The sequence below is a fragment of the Calonectris borealis genome, chromosome 1 (assembly GCF_964195595.1).
Source record: "Calonectris borealis chromosome 1, bCalBor7.hap1.2, whole genome shotgun sequence".
Classification (NCBI taxonomy): domain Eukaryota; kingdom Metazoa; phylum Chordata; class Aves; order Procellariiformes; family Procellariidae; genus Calonectris; species Calonectris borealis.
In genome coordinates this window covers 149,332,981-149,352,936 of record NC_134312.1, presented here as the reverse complement: position 1 = coordinate 149,352,936, position 19,956 = coordinate 149,332,981, and the positions used below count along the sequence as shown (strand labels likewise).

General features: G+C 40.5%; 1 protein-coding gene across 1 annotated transcript in view; it reads right to left on the bottom strand.

Moving 5' to 3' along the window:
• Window positions 1-5,282: 5,282 nt before the first annotated feature.
• Window positions 5,283-19,956, bottom strand: part of SLC9A2 (solute carrier family 9 member A2) — a 32,850-nt gene continuing 18,176 nt past the window's right edge. Inside the window, exons 4-12 of the mRNA XM_075137650.1 lie at window positions 19,223-19,440; window positions 17,668-17,870; window positions 14,740-14,829; window positions 13,246-13,316; window positions 11,609-11,770; window positions 10,933-11,029; window positions 9,894-10,025; window positions 7,899-7,989; window positions 5,283-5,764 (exon numbers count right to left, since the gene is read on the bottom strand). Coding sequence (XP_074993751.1) covers window positions 5,394-5,764; window positions 7,899-7,989; window positions 9,894-10,025; window positions 10,933-11,029; window positions 11,609-11,770; window positions 13,246-13,316; window positions 14,740-14,829; window positions 17,668-17,870; window positions 19,223-19,440 — 1,435 coding nt within the window. The 3' untranslated portion in view covers window positions 5,283-5,393. The remainder of the gene's footprint in view (window positions 5,765-7,898; window positions 7,990-9,893; window positions 10,026-10,932; window positions 11,030-11,608; window positions 11,771-13,245; window positions 13,317-14,739; window positions 14,830-17,667; window positions 17,871-19,222; window positions 19,441-19,956) is intronic.

The window sequence follows — 19,956 nt, the reverse complement described above, 5'->3', positions numbered from 1 at the left end:
ACATTTGAAGAGATCCTTTATAAACATACCAGTTCTGCAGATTTCAGTTTCTCGCCCTGTTTTCTTTTCTCTGAATTTACTCCCCGCAGCACCATCGCAGAGGTCAGTACCATTCTCATTTTCTGAGACAAGTTGATTATTGAGCAGATAAAACAGCAACAAAACAGATCAAGCGTTGCTTACTAACTGGCTTGCTCGTTACTTCAAGCTCGTTACTTCTGTCATGCCATTGCATTCTAGCTGATGGGAACCTCTGTTGGGTATGTTCAGGTGCTGCCAGCCCCTGTTTGGTTATGGGTGCTGTGGAATACCCCTGGGTGAGTGAGGTTTTATAGCCTGACACTTTGGGATTCGAAAACCCAAGACCCAGCCGTGCTGTTATTGCTGTAATTTTGGAGACTCATTCATGAAGAACTGATCATGAATCTTGTAAGGCAGTATGTTGTAGCCTGAACTCTGAGAATCAAATGATTGTGAGTGGAGCTCAGACTTCTTTCTCGTAAAAATGAAAGTTTGTAGAGCTTGTTTTAAAGGGGAGTTTTGGAAAATTTCCGTGTTAACTTACAAGGAGAAATGAAGCCAAATTTCCAGTTATTTTTAATCCTATATTAGCATCAAAGGACTATTCTTGAGTTGTGCTACACGATAGGAACTGCTTTTCCATTCTGTCAAATTTGTAATAAATAGGAGGGCTTAGATATGAAAAATGAATGAAGTAAGCTGGGGTATTTAAAATGCCTTTTCCTTTTTGTGGCAAAAAATTACTTTTTGAAACAAAACCTGTGGCAGTTAGGGTGCTGTTGTAACTCACAAATCATAAATGTAACCCTGAGCACATTTCAGATCATGAAACCGAGACTCACCAGAGCAGCCAGTAACTATTACTTTCCTTCCTGCAATCTTAGTTCCTCATATTCTGTCAAATCTCACAGGATAAAAAGGCTTCCAAGGCACGTCAGTGCTGTACGGAAACTGCATCAGTGTTTCCCTATGCTAACCCAATCTCCCATTGTGCTGTCCTACCAGAAGATCTGTCTACCACCTGCACGAAGAATTCTTCTGATGGAGAAGATTCTCAAGTGGCTCAGCATAATATCCACGAGGGACAATTTTCAGCCCCAACTTCAAATAACTCCCAAATGCTAAGGTTCCTTCAAATGTTCAGAGAATTAAGCTGCCATGCTTTTTTTTTCTTTTTAAGTAGCTCCCCATTTAGCTGGCCGTCTAATAAATAGGCCAAGAAGGAGGTAAAACCCTTTGACTTGAAAGTTGTAAGACAGCTTCCTCACGGTCGTTCACACAACTGATGGTGTCAAGCACAGCTGCAGGTTTATCTAGAAAGTGCAAGTTACATCATGATCTGCTAAAATGAGAGAGAGAAAAAGACTCCTAGTCCTCCCATCTCTCCTGGATTTAAATAGCACCTGAATCAGCTGAGTTAGGTAGCCCGTAACTTCTCTCTCTACTGTGTCCTAAAGCTGTTCCTCTTTCTGCTGCTTGCATTTTGTTTCCTGAGCTGAGCCTCCAATCTATCGTTGGCCTGGCTGGGGCTCTGTATTGCAGATGCCATGTTTTAAGCATATTCACAAGCATATTTTTATAGGATCAGAGCTCTTACAGTACAAAATCCATTCCTCCAGCCAATTTCAAAATCCTTCACCTTTTCTTCAGGAGCTGGGGGATGTTGGCAGAACTTGGACAATTTTGGAAGTGGTGACCAGCTGAAGCATTTCTTGCAGTGTCAGCCTTAAAATGTTGCTGGTGCCTGGAATTGGTGGACCTCTTGAAAAAGGTTATGCAGGGTGCAGTGTGTTTGCTCCCAGAGACCCCAAGATACTCTTCGTAATAGCATGCATGTTATTTTGGCCAAATTTTTTACTTTGTTTCTCCACGTGATTTTTATTTGGCTTCAGCAGAGGATGATATTCTCAAGTTTCTAAATTGTTATGCAGCATGGGCTTCTTTTGTTAAACACCTGTAGTTTCAGTGGAGCTTGCGTTATACTTCAGTACCAGGACAGCCCTTAAAATTTTGTCTGTTATGGCAAATCATTCTCATTTTCTCTTTCAAATATCTGCTTAAAACAGATAACTGGATGTCTATCTACTCCCTAGCCCTTGCTATACCTTCTTTCTTACCCTATTCACTTTCGCTTTATAGGCCTCTCAGCAGCTGAAAGGGGAAAGAAATTTTCAGAAAACCCTAATTCAGAGTGTAACATATACATTTTCCTATTGTCCCTAAAATTGGACAACTGGGCATTGTGCTTCTTCACCAGGGCAGTAAAATGTCAATACTACAGAGTGTACTGGGGAGTTCATCTGGAAACAAAAAATTTGTATGTGGATTTGGCAAGTTTTCCAGTCACTGCTGAAGATGTGGTTTCCTGAAAAAGCGGAAAACATGTCCCCAGTCAATACACGACTTTCCCCATCAGATGGTGCTCGAGGACAGATTTATTGGGCATTTCATTCTCCAGCGGACAAACTCTCTTTGATGCAACATTAAGGAAAAGGCTCTTATGCAAGCTAAAGTTAGATGGGCCTTTTAGAAAGATCAAAAAGTGCTATTGAACTTGTTTTTCCTCTGCAGGAAAAGGAAAAAAAAAAAAGGATAGGAAAAGGCAAACTTCTGACTCAAACGAGAGCAAGAGGTGAATGAGAAGGGCTAGCGGCTGTCACCTGCTGCTGTCATGGCTACTGAAAAGGAGAACAACCAGGATAGTTCCCAGAGGGGATAAGGCTCTGACCCAGCATAGTGGAAAAGAGCCTGAAAAGGGTGGGAGGAGCAGGACTGGGGAAGGGAGAGAGCACTTGCAAGGAGACAGAGTCCCAGGAGATTGGTGATTCTGCTTCACAGTGTAACCGTGCTGGAGATCTGCCTTGATGCTTGTCTGCCGTGGATCTCAAAGTGCTGTGGAAAGGTAACAATGTGCTAGCATGTTTTGAAGCACCAAGAGCTTAAGACCATATTTCCTAAAAACCTCCAATTTGATGTGCTTGTACTATGGAGCACCCAGTTTAAGTACCAATGATCTGAGCCTGCACTGTACTAATGGACAACCAGCAGAGCAGTAAGGTTCCTGAAACCTGAATTCATTATTCAAAATTGTGCCAACAAAAATTACAACCATTTGAAAAAAAAGGCAGGTTTCCCCAGATACAAGCCAATTGCTTGGTCATTACCAGCACATGGAAGAGAAAACTCCACAGGGAGTAAACTAAATGTTGATGTGCAACATTTCACATTTATTTATTTATTTGGTCAGATTTCAGATGGGCCTGATATCAAGCACCTAATCTAAACAGTCTGATCTGCAAGGAGGACGTGGTTTCAGAACTGAAATCCAAATGCAAGGCTTGTTCTTATTCAAACGTGATCCCGATAATGCAGTGACAGAGTACCCGTTGACCATTTTAATGATGAAACATATTTTCCTGTTGAAAGACAAATTCAAATTTGTTTTTAAAGCTTGCTGGCTTTGTTTGAACCCAGTTTTATTTCCAAACAGGAGATGATCATTAAAGGATAGCCAAGTATTGCCTTCCACAAAAATCATTTGTTGAGAACAGCCATGAACATTTGACTGAGATTTCTAGGGTTCACATAGCCATCCCCCTGCAGCTTAGACTTTGCATTTGACACACAGCAGAAACTTCCATAGCTGGAACAGAGGAAAAAGACTGAGAGACCTGTGCCGATAAAAGAGTTTAGGAAGGTTTGACATTTCAAATACATACGTGAAATAAATATTTTGGAAAAGCCGTTAGAAGAAGGAAAGTCTTAAATCCCCATTTATAAAACCAATTTATCAACCCCGCCCACGAACCTTTGAAAGAAATCTACCCTGTGATTTTAAAAGGAAATTCTGATTTTTAATAGTTCTTTCAAAACAAGCTTAAATAAAAAAAAAAGAATCTTATTGCCCACAGATTTAGAAATGTGCTAATGAAAAAGAAAAATTATGATTTCACAGTGTACATTCTTCAATGAAAGTTATCAATCATGCAACAAATAGAATGAAAATGATTTCTGCATTGTGCTGAAATGTGTATCTGTGCTAAAGCAAGCTCAAAACTTAAGACAAATTAAGTGGGACAGAAAGTGCAAATTCCTGAGAGCTACAGTTAAGTAATTTATTTTAATGCACCCTCCCTTCCCTCCCATATGCACTCAGATGGCAGCCATTTACGCTAGGATGAAGAAGTCTGTGTTTCTTACGGGTGTTATTAAGGTGCACAGCGACTTCAACTGATTCCAGGGCCCTGCTGTGCTACTTTTCTGTACAAACAAATTAGACGGAACATTTTTGTTCCTTGGAGTGCATAGCTCAGCCAAAGAAAAGATTTTCTTTCCCCTTTTACAGATGAGGAAACAAAAAGTAAAAGAAGTTGACCAGGGTCACAAGCATGAGTGAAGGAGCTTTCTTGAGTCTCAGTGGTCCCTGACTCGAACAGGAGACTGCTCGCTTTGTCTATGTGCAGCGCTCTGCAACTATTCTACTGCTGTGTTTGCACTGCAACCGAGAAACTAAGGTGCAAAAAGCAATTTTGAATAAGAACATTATTTATCCGCTTGAAGTTTTCTCTTTTTAGGGCTTCTGGTGCCCTGCTAGGTGCTCTCAGCTCTTGTTGACATTGGTGAAAGTCAAGGTCATTCAGACTTCCCTTGGCGATCCTCAGTACCTTTCAAAGGTTACATATTGCCAAAAATTCAGAAAGTAAAAATTCAAGCTATTCAGGTCTTGTCTCTGTTGCAAGTCCTCCCTATAAACTGTATTTGCAATTCTGCTCCTACAGCTTGTTCCTTCTCTTCTTCCTCTTTTTCTGCATCACAGCTCTTCAAACAAACTGGGCTTCAGGAATATATTTATTCTTCTTACAAAGTCTGTATGATAGGTGCATTGTGCAATTTTCAGTGTTACTCATATTAAAGCTCTGGTTAAAACAAGTATTATTTGATTATAAATAAAATCTGAAATGCTACAGAATTTTTTTAAGAACCCATTCATCACCCAACTTTCAACAATGATTTTCAATAGATAACTGGGTATTGAACTTGTATGACTTGGTTCCACAAGCGATGATGTGATAAGGCACATTTCCATCCTATCTTAATAGTGGAAATAATGTAATTAAAGCATTGCCATAAGTTATTTATAAAAGAGATTTTTCCTTTTTATGTCTTTATGTCTTTATATCTTCAGCTTTGCAATTGCTCCAGTATTCTTTTCACTTAGTTAATGGCATGACTTTCCCCAAATGGAAGTGGTTAGATCCACATTGAGGCTTGTTTTTTTTTTTTTTAATGGATCCCATAGTCTGATCAGATAGTTTAGAATCCTAATTCGATACATCCATGGTTTATTACCAATAGTTCTCTTTTTGCTATGTTCAATACGGCTGGTTCTCAGGCTTATTTCTCTGCCTTTCCCCTTGTGACGCCTGCCTAACTAACCGTGGTGGTGGCATAGGTCTTGCTGACCCTTGGTCTGCAGTCAAATCTTCCCTGCTCAAAGTGCCGAATCTTGGTCTCGTCAGCAGTGGCTGCCTGAACCCGATGGGTGGCTGAGGTAAGGCGCTCGGCTCCTGCTGCTCTCCTCGGCCGTCCGGGCTCCCGTCAACTTCGTTCTTCCACTCCACCCTGAACTCAGGCGGTGGCCTCTGCTGTCTCAGTCTCTGGTCTCTCAAGATTTTCCCTGCTCTGGGTCTTAGATTGAGCACTGTGGTAGCTGCATCCATCTCAGAGTCACTGCTGTCACCCACTGTTAATTGAAAACAAAATTAAAATTTTAGGTGCAGAACACTACCGTTCCAGGAATATTCAAATAATAGCACACTGAGCACTAGCAGTCAAAGAAGAAAGTTTCCCTGTGTTTCCTAAATTTGGTGCTTTCTGATTAGACCCAGTTATAGACCAGTAATAGACATTTAACTCCGCCAGGACAGAGGATAGATTTGAGTTACAAACATCCCTCCCCTCAAAACTGTGATTTTTAGAAAGCCCTCACTCAGCTGCTCCTTAATTGCCGAGTGCCCCCCTGTTTGAGTTGCTATTTCCCCAGTTCTGGCTCTGGACATGGAAAAACCTGTCTCTGAGCTACTCGGGGTCTATTGTTTACGTTCAAGCAGGATATAGAAGTGAGATTTCTCACTCTCACATCCCATGAAATCTAATCTGAGAGGCATTTCCAGAGCACAACGTGTACAGGGGCTCTAGGAACTTGACTTCGGAAAAGGAGCGTCAATAGTCCACCGAGCAAAGGATCTCCCAAGGTCAATGTACAGATGGGAGGAAACATCCCATCCTTAATACGCCCAAATGTAAGATATCAAAGAAAATCTACATGACAAATCTCACAGGCTGCAAGTGCTGCAGACTCCTTCACCCCATCACAGCAGGGTAGAAAATGGTCAAGGGAAAGCTGGCTTAATCATTCAGGAAATACTCTTAAGTGATCACTATCAGGTAAACCAAGCTGGAAACATTCTGGATGTGTATATGTCTATATATTTCCCCAGCAGACTTGTTTTAAATTGACTAACGTCTTCATCAAAACTTGCACACTTCAGTCATTTGATAATCATTTTAACAATCATTTATGAATGCCTCAGATTTGTTCTTAGACTTAAGTCAGATATGATGTTTCAAATATATCAAAGCAAAGAACTGTGTATTGTGCAACTGTCATAAGAACAACTTCCATTAGTAGCCTACATGTTATTTCTTTTAAAAAGGTGAGGAAGGGGTCATCAAAATATATCACCACATAATTGTCCATTCACCCAGATAATTATACATCAAGGAAGGTCTTCATCAGACTGCGTTTGCAGGCTTTTTCCCCCCTAAATATGTCAAATAATATATTTTTTGACAATTGAATAATCTGGAGGCACATTTCCTCTTTAATTATAGGTGACAGTAGGTGACCTCTGCAGACATAAATACAGAATAAAAGGCATCCTACATTCAGGAGAGCAAAGATGTCATTATTAACAGACAAAAACATGGTCTATTGCTAAATTAATTTGGAAGAGTGGGAAACTAATTGGGGCGGGGATCAAGACATTTTAGTGATCGTGCAGAGATTTAATCTTTCCAGCAAGAGATCTTGATGGTTGCTTGTCATGAAAGGGAATGCTCCTGAGCATGGTATAAGCATGGTAATGCAACTGGTAATAATCGAAAGTAATATATAGAATTGGGCAAAGTTTTCACATCAAATGGTTGTCTTCCTCCAGATTTTTTATTTTTTTGTTAGAATTCAAGAACTCCAATATGAAACATCTGTGAGTTTAGGCAGAAAAAAAAAAAATTGATATTTTGGTTGTAAACCACAGGATTTTGAGAAGTTCTTCACAAGAACTATAAACCAGACCTCATGTCCTCATTCTCCTCTCCGGTTTGATTCTCAGGGCAGTGTCTCTACCCCGACCCCAGTGAGAAAAGAAACCAAATAGGCTCATAATCCAAGGGAGAGATCTGGACATTACGGAATAAAGACAAGGAGAATGAGACATGGCAGTGTTTCTGGTGCAGAAGTGTTTCAGGCTGCTGCTTGCTCACAGGAGGAGATGTGCTGCGAGGACTACACCACTACGGCATTTGGACTGAGAAAGCCCCACAAGACTCTGTTTGCTGGGGCATTTCTCTACACTCAAATACCTGCTTTAGGACCCATTGCTTTTAATACTCCAAGACCCCTGCTAAATACCCAACACCTAGAAATATGCTATGAAGGTATTAACTCTAGAATGAAAGCATGTGAACATAAAACATTTAATATATATTGGAAAATTAATACGCTCATTTCTCTGCATCACCTCTAGAAAAACTTTCCTTCTATGTAAGCAAAATGACTGCAGCACAGTAAGAGACAGCAGAAAATTTGTCATTACCTCTGGAAGATGTTTTATTTCTCACTCGTAGTTTCTCTGGGAGTTTAGTGTTTTTAGGAAGTGAAAGGAATCTTTTTGTATTTGCAGCAGCCTGTGCAAAGAAATATAAGAAATGTTAGGTTACCGCAGACTGAAGCACTTGCATAATGTATGTTAAGATACACGACTGAGGCTTGAACGGGTTTATGTAGCTAAAGGGCTAGCGAGTAGTTTGGGATTAGCTAATACGTGATCTTTTACTACACACTCAAGTTAACGCTTATTGCTGGTTGAGGTCTGTGCTAACTAAGGTAAAGACTGAGTACTCTCAAGCAGTTTAATCAAAGCAAAGCCCAGTGATATGCCCTCTAAGATCGAAGTTAATAAATGTATGCTCTCTAACCTCAACCTTACCTGTACAGATTTTCCTAAGGAAGGCAAATGCTGCAAGCACGGCATCAACTTCATGCAACTCCAGTTTGGAACTTTTTATTTGTCGGCTGCAAAAATTTCGTTGTGACTAAGCTCAGGCACAAGAACTAATCTGTATTCTGATCCTGCAAGCGCTTTATACATATAAATGACTTTATACAGTTGACTAGTCACACTGAAGTTGATGGGGAAGTTAGGCACCAGCGTGATCATTTACCAGTTCAGAGCATAAAATCCTTGTTTTCCCAGGACTAAGCTCTAAAGGCCCTGGGTGCAGGGCACACCTCATACTTCCTGGAACATGAGAGGTACTTTCCAGGACAGGATGCTTTTTTTTTGAAATTCAAAAATTTCTCAAGAGCATTCTTTCTTACATTTGTTACAAAGATTTTTTAAAACCTTTACAGTCTACCAGCTCTCCCCTGCTTGTACCATTCATTGCTGCACACTCAAAGGGAACCTGAAAGGAAATTTATTTTCCATGAGACATTTTTCCTCTTTGGATATTGTTGTGCTGCTCAGGACCACTATGCTTCCCTCTGTGGTGGATTTATCCAAGGACGATTATTTTTGAAATTACAGCCTGTGCATTTTAAAAAGCTGTTAGACACCCTGTTTCTCTCCCTGCCCCAAAAATGTCTCAGTCCTGCTGAGTCTCTTCATTATTCCACCTAGTAAATAATTCATTTGTATGACAAAGACAACATATGTAACTGTGGTTGAGAGGGAAAAAAATCATTCAGAAACAGACTTATTGTCACAGTTAACACCACAGTAGCCCTGCTAATGATCACAAATGAGATATAGCGCTTATTGGAGACATCATTCCAGCCTCAGCTGCTGAAGGACAACTTTATCAATGAAGACAACAGTCACTAAGTATTCCTGTAACATGAAAATACCTATTTATAAGATGGTTAATTTCCCTGATACCTAAAATGGGAAGATGATTTGGGGGATCAGCTTCCCTGCTGAATCAGTGTGCTCCATTCAAATAAGGTCTGAAGTTTACAGTGAAAGTATTGCAGGATTGCCTCAGAGAGCCAAATATTATCATGCCACAGCATTTCTTGTACACAGAGGGGGTCTTCCTATTCTGTGTTAAAACCTGAAGTCCTGACTACATTTTATGAATATTAAAGAGCCCACAACATTTTTTCAATGAAGAGCTCACTCTGACTGACTCGATTAAAAGTTCTCTTTCCCATATTTTGGAGCATTCTTGAAGTAGTTTGTCTATCTCAAAGTCATTTTTGACCTCGATCACCCACGCTTCATCAAAATACTGATAGAGAATACTGACCACCCCTTAGAAGTACACTGTGTACAGAGCCTGTTCAGCTCCTCTGAGATAAAATTATGGCAGCAGATCCCACTCCCATATCCCATTCTACAAGAATGAAGCTTTGCTGAAGGGGTCAACACAAATTAAGGGGCCCATGTGTGCAACTCAAGATGTAAGTGCAACATTATATGTGCAGTTGTCTTCCAAACTCAGGATTTATTTTTTCTGTGTTTCAGAAGATTTTTTTCTGCATGACATTTAGCTACAAAGAACTGCTTTCTATATAAAAATGCAAGTACCGGTCTTTCTCTTGACAGGCTGTTCGTTTTCCTCAGGCTCTCCCTAAGGCTGTGCCGGCGACGGATCAGAATTTCTTTGGCCTGTTTTTCGTTGGCATCTGCAGCCAGGCTATGTCGGTTATATGACATTGTCTGAAATATAAAAGCAGTGGTCACATTCTGAAAAGCATAATGTCAAACGTGTTGAACTATATGCATAGTGCAAAACAGGCTTTTTGCTTTAATGTTTTAATAAGCATCATAAATCCTTGTGAATAAAATCATATTGCAGATGATTAAGAACAAGAACAGTAATTATGCCAGCATTTTTTTAGTCATCTGCTTCACAAGCACCTGTTTGGTTTGGTTTGGTTTTTTTTTTAACCTGCTGATATTTATAATGAAAGAGAAATTGGAAAAAGCTGGCTTAATACAGTGTTTACCCCCACATTGTACTAGCTCAGTCAATATGTCAATAGAGGACGCGCCTTTGAAAGCAGTAAGATGAGTCACCTAGGGGGAAGTCATTTTTACCTCCAGCAAGCTGAAGCTTGCTCCATTTTTGAATGTTTTCCAAGGGCTCAGGCATTCAAGCTACTTAGCCACAGGAGGGTAAATGTGAAATGTCCTTTTGCTTTTATTTCACTATTTTTCCAGCTCATCACCTCTGCTCTTAATACAAACAACTTCACAACTGGAGGCAAATGGGAAATCTAATTCCATCTCATGAAGTGACCAAAATACTGATATAAGGGGACAGCGTTGGGTTGAATTTGCACCTATGATCCTTTTTAAATAATGTAAGTATATTGCAGATAATATGACAAAAACATTAAGCTTTATCAATAGTGTAAGATCAGGTAAGCTATTTATATAAAGGAGTATGAATACGTTGCTGTACCTATGATAGGATATGGATTCATAGGCAATAGAAGTAAATAACAGCATTAATTATTATGTTATGGTACAGCAGATGTACTAGCCCAAAGATATGCTAGGAAGGTAATCAGTATATTCAAAGAGTAGTGGGAGATTTAACTATGCAAAACTTCATCCTTACTCGATGTCGTATTTGGTAGAGATTCTTTGTTAATATTTCCCGCATGTTTTCCATTTCAGTGGGAGAAAGCGGCTTTATCTTTCCTTCATGATATTCACTGTGGCAGGATAAAAAAAGGAAAATAGAGGAAAAAGAGAGAGTGGAAGAAGTTTTTATTTTTATGGTTGGGAATTACATTTGAACTATTTCCTTTGTTAGAGTTGGAAACAACATTTCAAAACAATCGGCAAACGGGTGAAAACATAACACGTAGGAACGAAATCTTGATCTCATTTGAGTCAGTGGTAAGGCTCGAAACTCGGTCTCCAAAATTTGATATAAATTACATTAAATTGTAAATTTGATTAAGGTACTTTTCAAAATGCCCCTCAGGCTTCCCCCATAGCTATTTGCAGCAGATGGGCAGGCACTGGTTCAAGTCCAGCTCCTCTCTACATGGCAAATCAATGTTCCCGTGAGCAGCTGCCCTTGTAAAACTACACGCTCCGGACGAGCACAGCTCGCCAAGTGCTTCATGTGTGGGCTGCAGGCAAAACGCTCTTGTTTCGTATCCGCTCACTGTTCAGGTGACATTCGGACACAAAGCGTCCTAAGTCAAAGTGATTATCCTGCCTACAGACTGGGCTGCGAAATAAATTACGTGACCCAGCCGAAATGCTCGGCATCGCTTGCTTACCTGAGAGACACCGACGATGGGACCTTGCTTATCATCCCGCTCTCTGCCATCTCGATGGCATGTTTGATTTCCAGCTTCTTGTATAAAGAAACAATGCTGGATTTGGGCTGGTTCTCCCGAATTAGAAGTCTTCGCAGGTATTTATTGTCAAACTTTTTAAACCTGTACGTGAGGCAAACCAACCCAACCAGTTAATTTTTACTGTGCATAGTTAAGGAAAGCCAATATCCTGTAGCTAATGCAATTGTGAAGGAGTTTATTCCCTGGGAATGTGTCTGTTCATATTAACAACCTACTGCTGAGGAACATAAAAAAGGGTCAAGTTCATCTTTGCTTCAGATAGATAGTCTTAACCTGTGTTTTGGATAATATGTTAATGGACAGTCTCCCTAGCAGCAACTTTTAACTTTCAGGTATTTTATTAGACAATATTATTTTTAATTCTCCATTTTCATCAAGACAAAGAGAACATTAAATATTTACTGTAATAACAAATAAAAGGTCTGAATTTGCACCGTCTGCTTTTTCTTTGAAATTTTAGCCTGTTCTTGTAAAACTTTGGAAATTCTCCCTTCCTCTAAAGCAACTGCAACCCTCTTGGAAGCTCAGTGAAAAAATATTGATTACAGCTGGGGTGATTTTGTTTGTCAGAAAATATTTTGCCCTCTGGCCATTCTGAAATTATTCTTGAATTTGGGTCAAAAATGTTTCTGAAGGTTATGAAGACATGGGAGACCCTCCTCTGTAATCTGTTAATTAAAGATCTCACACAGACAGGAGGAGAACCAGGCTGAGTAAAGGAAAGTTGTACCCATGTCATGTAGTCAGGAGAGTGTCCTCACTGTCATGCCCTCAAGCCGTTTGGAGAGGGCTCTTCTCAGCCCTCCCGGCTTGTGCTATTCCTCTTTGTAGACAACACTTAAATTCTTGTTGGAACAGTGCCTACAAGGTGGGTGAGCAATGCCCACGCTCTGAGTCTAAAGGATCTGAGCGTAAAAGAGTGTGCTTCTGAGAAAAGGGAGTTAGATCCAAACCAATGATGATGATGATTCAGCAGCTAAATTGAAAACATGAATTATTCAGGTATTACCAGTGGTAATCTTCTTAACTGACACTAAGTCTTAAATAATACCATCAAGAACTGTGGAGCTGCCTGCCATTAGGATCTCTCATGCACCTCATGCCAGCTAGTGCCTTGATCTTTCTAGAGAAAGTCCCGAAGCTTTTGTGTGTTTCCCATCAAACAGGGAACTAACCCCTCACTTAACACCCCAGAGATGTGCAATTTGCAGGAGGAAAGCCGGATGGGATGAAAGGCTCAGCAGACATACAGGAAATGCTCTGAAACAGTCAGAAACAGGGAGAGGACGGGCACCCTCAGAAGGTACAATCCTTTACCCTGGGATCAGAGGGCTGCCTTTCTTCCCAGCTGGAGATTTTGTTTTACTTGCTTGTGGTTTAGTAAAAAGACCTTGTTTTGCTGCTTTCCCTTTGTAACCCACACGTTCTAAAAACAACCATCCGCTTTCAAGAATAAAATGCTGAAAATGAAATCTGATGCCGAACAGCCTTCGTTTGTTGCTGCTGAGTTAGTTTAGCCTCTCCTGTGTAACAAAAGTTTTAAATGACATTCTTACTTATCTCTCCAAAAGTTGTGACCCCAGTGTCCACACACATCTTCAATTCCGGTCTTCACGTGGTCAAAGAACTAAAGGGGAAACGTTGGTTCATTACATAAACTTATTGTCATCACTTGGCTTGCCCTTAGATATTATTAGTTTCTAACTTACTTCAAAACAAAAAGCCTAGTCAGAATTCAGGACGATCCTTCAGCTTAACTAAATGCAGTCTAACCAAACTCAGAGCCAGACTCTGTTTTGTTCCCCTGGAGCCTCCTTCTCTCACAGCCCCAAAAAGGACAGAAATCAGTTGCTAATTTCCTCAACATCAGTCTTGCTCAGCTTCTTCCTGAATCTGGCCGTAGCTTTATTTTCCCGTATTTTCATTTCTTTTAAGTTCCCTAACGACTTAGGGCTATGCCTGGGACTTCTCCAGGGAATTCCCCAGGCCTGACAGTGAACCAGGAATGACTTTGCAGAGGAGAGAGCCTGCATGGGCAGCAGCTCCTCATGTCAGCACTGGCCCCTCGGGATGCACAGGACAGAGCTGAGATACCCAGCATCAGGTCCTGAGCACCTATTTTAGGGGATTGTGGTCTAGACTCACCTCAAAGCTTCCTGAGCACCTAATATTAGAAACACACTCTTCCTCAGTCTATTATAAATTACTAAAAAGTGAATCAGTTCAGCTAAGATCTCACCAGAGGCAGCTTGTTTGCTCTTAATTCAAGTACCATAGTAGCAGTCTCTCAAATTCAGGGGGAAATCGTGGTAGATATGTCCAAAGGATAAGCTCTAAAAGGACGGATTTTTAGATGCCTAGATTGACTTGTTTGCTGAATGTGGCCCTTACTATTCCTCATTTTTAGAATTTCAAACCACCTGCCACAGGTATGCTGCAAGGAGAAATACATTCAAGAATATGCATGGCTAATAAACTACAATAATTGGAGACATACACGTACCAGATACAAATCCAGAAAGAGGGTGATAATGTGAGAGTTAAATAAGTTTAAGAATGTGTTTAGGAGGAGTTTGCATTAGTTTAATTAGACTAACTCAAATGCCATGTAATGTAACTAAATTGCCAAAGCTTTCCTAATGTAGCCAAGTTCTAAAATAATATGAATCTCATATGTGAAACTACAGAAAGTTAATTTACCCCAAGAGGTGAACACTTATGAAACTGAAGATTCCAAAACATTGATAGTTAATAATGCTAACTTTGATAATTGCCAAAGGTTAAATAGAAGCTTTACAGTTATTGTGCTGTAAAGACATGGTTTAGTGGGCATGGTGGTGTTGGGTTTACAGTTGGACTCGATGATCTTAAAGGTCTTTTCCAACCTTAATGATTCCATGATTCTATACATTTGCTCAACAGCTATCAAAAAGAAATCTAAGAGTGTGTGTGTCTCTGTAATACTGTATGCTGAATCCTTGTCTTACTGAAAGCCATAGGAATTTCATCTATATGAGCGTTTCATCTATGACACTGAAAGTTCAACATACCCTGTTATAAATTTCTTCACTGACAGCTGGCTGCTTTTTATTTGATCTTTTGACATCAAGAAACTCCACCAGTGGGCGAATTGTTATTCCCTATGAAGAAAAGAAAAAAAAAAAAGGCAAATAGTTCTGGTTTTTCTTCCATAAACATAAAGAAAAATGAAGCCTTTCAGTCTTTTCCATCTCAGTCAGAGCACTGAAAATGGCTGTGAATACCTTTTTAGCTCCAGATACCCTTTCACCTTCCCAATCCCAAAATCAGCCTGACACAATAATTATAATAGTGAACTCACTCCTATGATTAGCAGGTGTTGCACTTTTAGCTATGAAGTCCTCGTCAGCACACAGACTCCACTAACGCAACAGAAGGAAGGAAGGGTCTCCCTAGAGCTAAGAGGTCCAAGAGGGGCAACCTGACAAACCCCATCAGGAATATGTCGCTACCCATCTATAGTATTTTTAAACTTTTTTTTTCAATTCTGTTATGTATTAGAAAAACCCTCACTTGTTCTCTGAATTATAATAAACAGATCCCCGTCATTCCAAAGCAAACATATAAAGTCCTCTTTTTCAGTGATTACTTCCAAAACAGGTACTCAAAGATGTGTCAACAGTAGCACTAAAATTGCTATTCGAGACCCGTGACGCTAAGGCTGTTTTGTAAATATGTGTTCTTGCCTAACTATTCTCAGAGAAAGAACAGAAGGTTTTGGCTATCCCAGAATGATATCATGGTTTTGAACAATTATTTGTGGAAGAATTGACATAATTTGTTTATTTGTATAGGTGCACTGGCACAGGGGAGAGGAATGAATCTCTTGTGGAGTTGAGATCAGTCCCTACTATCCCAGGCAACCAGGTCACGTATTTCTTTTCATAAATGAATCGAGCTTTATCTTAAAAGTAGTTAGGTTTCTTTGCCCCATTGCTCATACTGGAACACTCATCCTGAACCTCATTGTTCTGATAATTAGAAAGCTGCTTCTTAATTGCATCATGGTCACTTTGTACCACTTTGTTCTTGTGCCAACATTTGTCTATTTAGTTTAAACAGTGTTCCTCCTTCTCTGGTGTTCACTCCCTCATATAAACAGTAATTATATTCGCTCTTCTCCTTCATTTTACTAAGGCCAAGGCATCCTGGTTTCCTTTCACACGACAGACTTACCAGTCCCGTGATCACTCTAGAACACGAAACTATTCTCTGATGGAAATACCTATCCCAGTATGTCTTAAGATCAGATTTGCCTTTCTTCTGTCCCCACTGCATTGGCAGCTTAAACTCTACCCTGTTATCAACTAGTACACCTCTGTCTTTTTCCCTTTCTATTTTTTTCCAAACAAAAGGTTCTCATTTCACAAGAGAAATCCCTAGTAAGAAAGTCCTAGCAAGAATATGTTTGCGCTTATTACTGTTAAATTTCATTCTGTTTCTACCATATTGGCCCTTGCTTATTCGCTTCTTTCTACATGATACCCCATCTCGCTGTCACCCTGAGAACACCTTCCAAAGCCTGTCATTAGAAAATATCAGCAATAAAAACCTCCTACATTTATGTGCCATGGTCAATAACGAGAATATTAAACAAAACCATCCCCAGGAACCATCCTTGATGAATTCCATTAATAACATCTCATCAGCCTATTATCTGACCAAGGTGGCCGAACGCTGGAGCAGGTGCCCACAGAGGCTGGGGAATCTCCATCCATAGAGATATTCAGAACTCAGATTGACATGGCCCTGAGCAACATGATCTAGCTTTGAAGGTGGCCTTGCTTTGGGCACAGGGTTGTTGTAGAGACCCCCAGAAGTCCTTTCTGACCCAAAGGACCATATGCTTCTATTTCCCTTTATAGGAGAAACTAGCAGCTCCTTCATTCACTTTACAATCATCCTAATGTCAATCTAAACCTCAGTTTAACAAGTAGTTAAGATAACAATCGCCTGTGTAGCCCCCTCCCCCAAAGATTTTACAATAGTCCAGTTTTAGATGAGATTACTCTAGAAAATAAATTGCCTTATCAAAGAACGATACCAGGTTTCCCTTTGGTAAACCACGTCGCATTTCATAACACATTCCATTTACCTCCATATTATAAATTATTCTATCCTTCAAAATCAGTTTTCACAGCTTACATGCTAAGGTCAACTAACTGACCTTCAGCTGCTCCAGCCACCTCTTCCCCTTTCCCAAGCACGAGCACAGATACTTGCTACTTCCCATGGCACCTTCATCCATGTAAAAGGCAGGCTAAAAAAATGTATTTTTTCCCACAGACCTTAAATTCCATGTACTAGCCTCTCACATCTCTCTCACCGCTCTGGATGATGACTAGCCTGACGTGTTTATTTGAGGGCCTTAACCTCCTCTACATTTTGCTGGTTTCAGTCACTTCCCTCTCTCTTGGTCACTCTTGACCAGGCCTCCACGGTCAGGTAGACACCAGAGACAAGTTCTTCACGTTCTTCCGCACACCTGGTGCTTTTGGATGGATGTCCAGCTGGTTTGCAGAATCACTGCCTAACACCCAGACTCAAACACTCCAGCTCACCTCTCCGTGCCCTCAGTGTCTTCCATCCCCTGCTCACTGTGCATCGTATCCAACACCGAACTCCTGAGTAAATGCACAGCTTTAAATATTCTAACAAGGAATTAGTGCTGGGGCTGTACCCAGATTACCTTTTATCTCTACTCCAACCGCACTAGGTCTTAAATGCTTAATACTACTTATATGTTAGCATAAGTACTTAATATCTGGCATACTTTTGCTACGTGTCTGCAGTCTGCATAGCATTTTTTTTTAAACTATGACCACGGAGAGTACCTTCAAGTATGTTCCTTCCAGTAAGTTAGGACATTTGTTTTTCTACCCACTGCTTATTTACAACCTGTCTGAGAAAGAAGAAGTCCAGAAGAGGAAAGGCATTACCTGAATGAAAACGGTAAAGAATATCACCACGATAACAGCAGTGATGAACAATTTCTTCCTGGGAAACACAGCAGGAGGAAGCAGAAATACAAGTGAAAAACAAATAGCTCCTCGGAGGCCTCCATAGGCGATAATAAATTGGTCCTTGAAAGTGAGAGGAATTGTCCGGAACACATTAATGATCTGAGTCAGAACAAAAACACCTGAGGGGAAAAAAACAGAAATACAGAGAGGAGAGGAAAAAAGGGAAATTAAATTACACAGAAATCCCCCACAATGCTAGTATTTCTTTTAAAACACTTTTATTTGCTTCTTACCTATATATTATTGAAGAAATGAAATGTTACTTAGCAGCTTGAGAACACCATAGAAGAAAAATGTAAAATGCCCACAGAGCATCATCTTAAACATATTTAGTGAGCTAACCACCTCAGGTCAGTTGGATTTAGGACCTGAAGCAGCTAATTGATCTCCACAAGACAGCTATCTGCTAGACTCTGCACCTCTAGAACAGCAATAATTCTCTGTGTCAGTATAGACCAAGACTCCTCTAATTTTTTTTAATAGGATTTGAGATGCTTTTGAACACTTTGACTTATCATCTCCATCAATCTGTGCTTTGAATCCTGCAAACTCCTATTCACTCACTTAATTTTACTTGCACAGACAGGAAGGATGCAGGACTGGGGATGGAGGGAGAAGATGCCAGAGCATGCTGGTGTACCGAAGGCAAAGGCACCAGGGATGTGGTGGACTGGAGTAGAGATATAAAGGCAGGTGAAGGGAGCAAGCATGGGGGCCCAGAGCTGGGGAGCAGTCAGACTGCTTGGCTTCTTTTCAGCATAAGGTGTTAATTGTGGGGTTGCAGGCACAGGAGGCAAAATAGTCCAGATTTCTGCACGGGAGGGAGACTTGGGAGCTGGAAGTAGGGGTGCAGAGGCAGATCACAGCATAAGCCTCCTTTACACATGGAGGGACTGAATCATTACGGATGATACTGGGGCAAGGGGCAGGTTTAAGACCTATGAGCCCGACGTGCACTTAGGTCTCAAGGTAAAAGAAAAAGAGCTAGTACTGCAAACTCGGGAGGGATCAAGCAGTTTCTTATAGGATTTTTTTCTTCACAATATATACTGGAACAACACTTCAACTACAGCATTTCCTGTTTTGATGCTATTTATGCCAATGACTGGGAAGATCCCAAAGCTAGTAAACATAAATACCTCCCCTCCATAACCTGTCTAATTGTTGTACAACTGCTAATTCTTTAAAGCAAAATTTGCTTATTTGTAAATAAATGTTTACTTAAATAAATGTACTCTGATTAACAAGCAAACTGCCTCTGACTTTAGATGGGCAGGATCAGAACCAAACTGATTTTTGGGTTCCATTTTGGAGGAAGATGGAAGCTGACCCTGCGATCTAGGACATGTTACAAATAAGACCATTCTACAAGCTGGTGGGACTCTGTCTAAATTTTGGTATTTTCTACTTGAGAAGAGGTAAAAAGTTTCACTTGCAAAGAATACTGACACGTAGTCTGAGACTTGCTTACCCAGTGCCCTCCAGATTAAACAGAAAAGTAGGGTGAAGCTAACGAAGGCCCAGTTCCACTCATGGTTCTTCCCGACTGTAGACACTCCCATGAAGATGAAGATTAAGGTCTCACTGACACTGCTCAGCATCTTCATGAAATACTTTATTGTTGTATAGGATTTTTGAGAAACATTTTCCTCCACATATTTATTCATGGTCATGGCACAAGCTGTAATCCTGAAAGGCAAACATTATCCTGTATTTCATTAGCTTGATGGTTTTTTAGCCTTTCTCATTTCTACAGAATATTATTCATTTTTCCATAGCCCTCTTTAAAATACAAAGCATAACTTATTCCATAACCAATCTCAAATGTATAGACTTGGTGAACCTACAGTTTTGGGCATGAGATTTTTTTTCCGCAGTGGGGAGTTTTCTGAGAAGACATCAGTACATGGAGAGTTTTGTCACATACTAAATTCACATGATCTGTGCAGGGGTCACTCAAACTCTGTGTTTTGAAAGAGGCAAAGCTGAGGAGAGCCAGGGTCTTGCTGCTTCTATTGCTGCTGAGGGACGTTGGACAGGATGGCAACTGCGTGTCCTGGGGCAGGACTTCCCTCCCTTCCCACCAGCAGTTATCCCACCAAACCATTCCCCTCCTCAATGGCAGTGACAGTAGCCAGCTCCTCTTTCCAGGCAAAGTAAGCAGCAAGGCCACAGACAATTCGTCATTCTCCACCACTTTAGGCA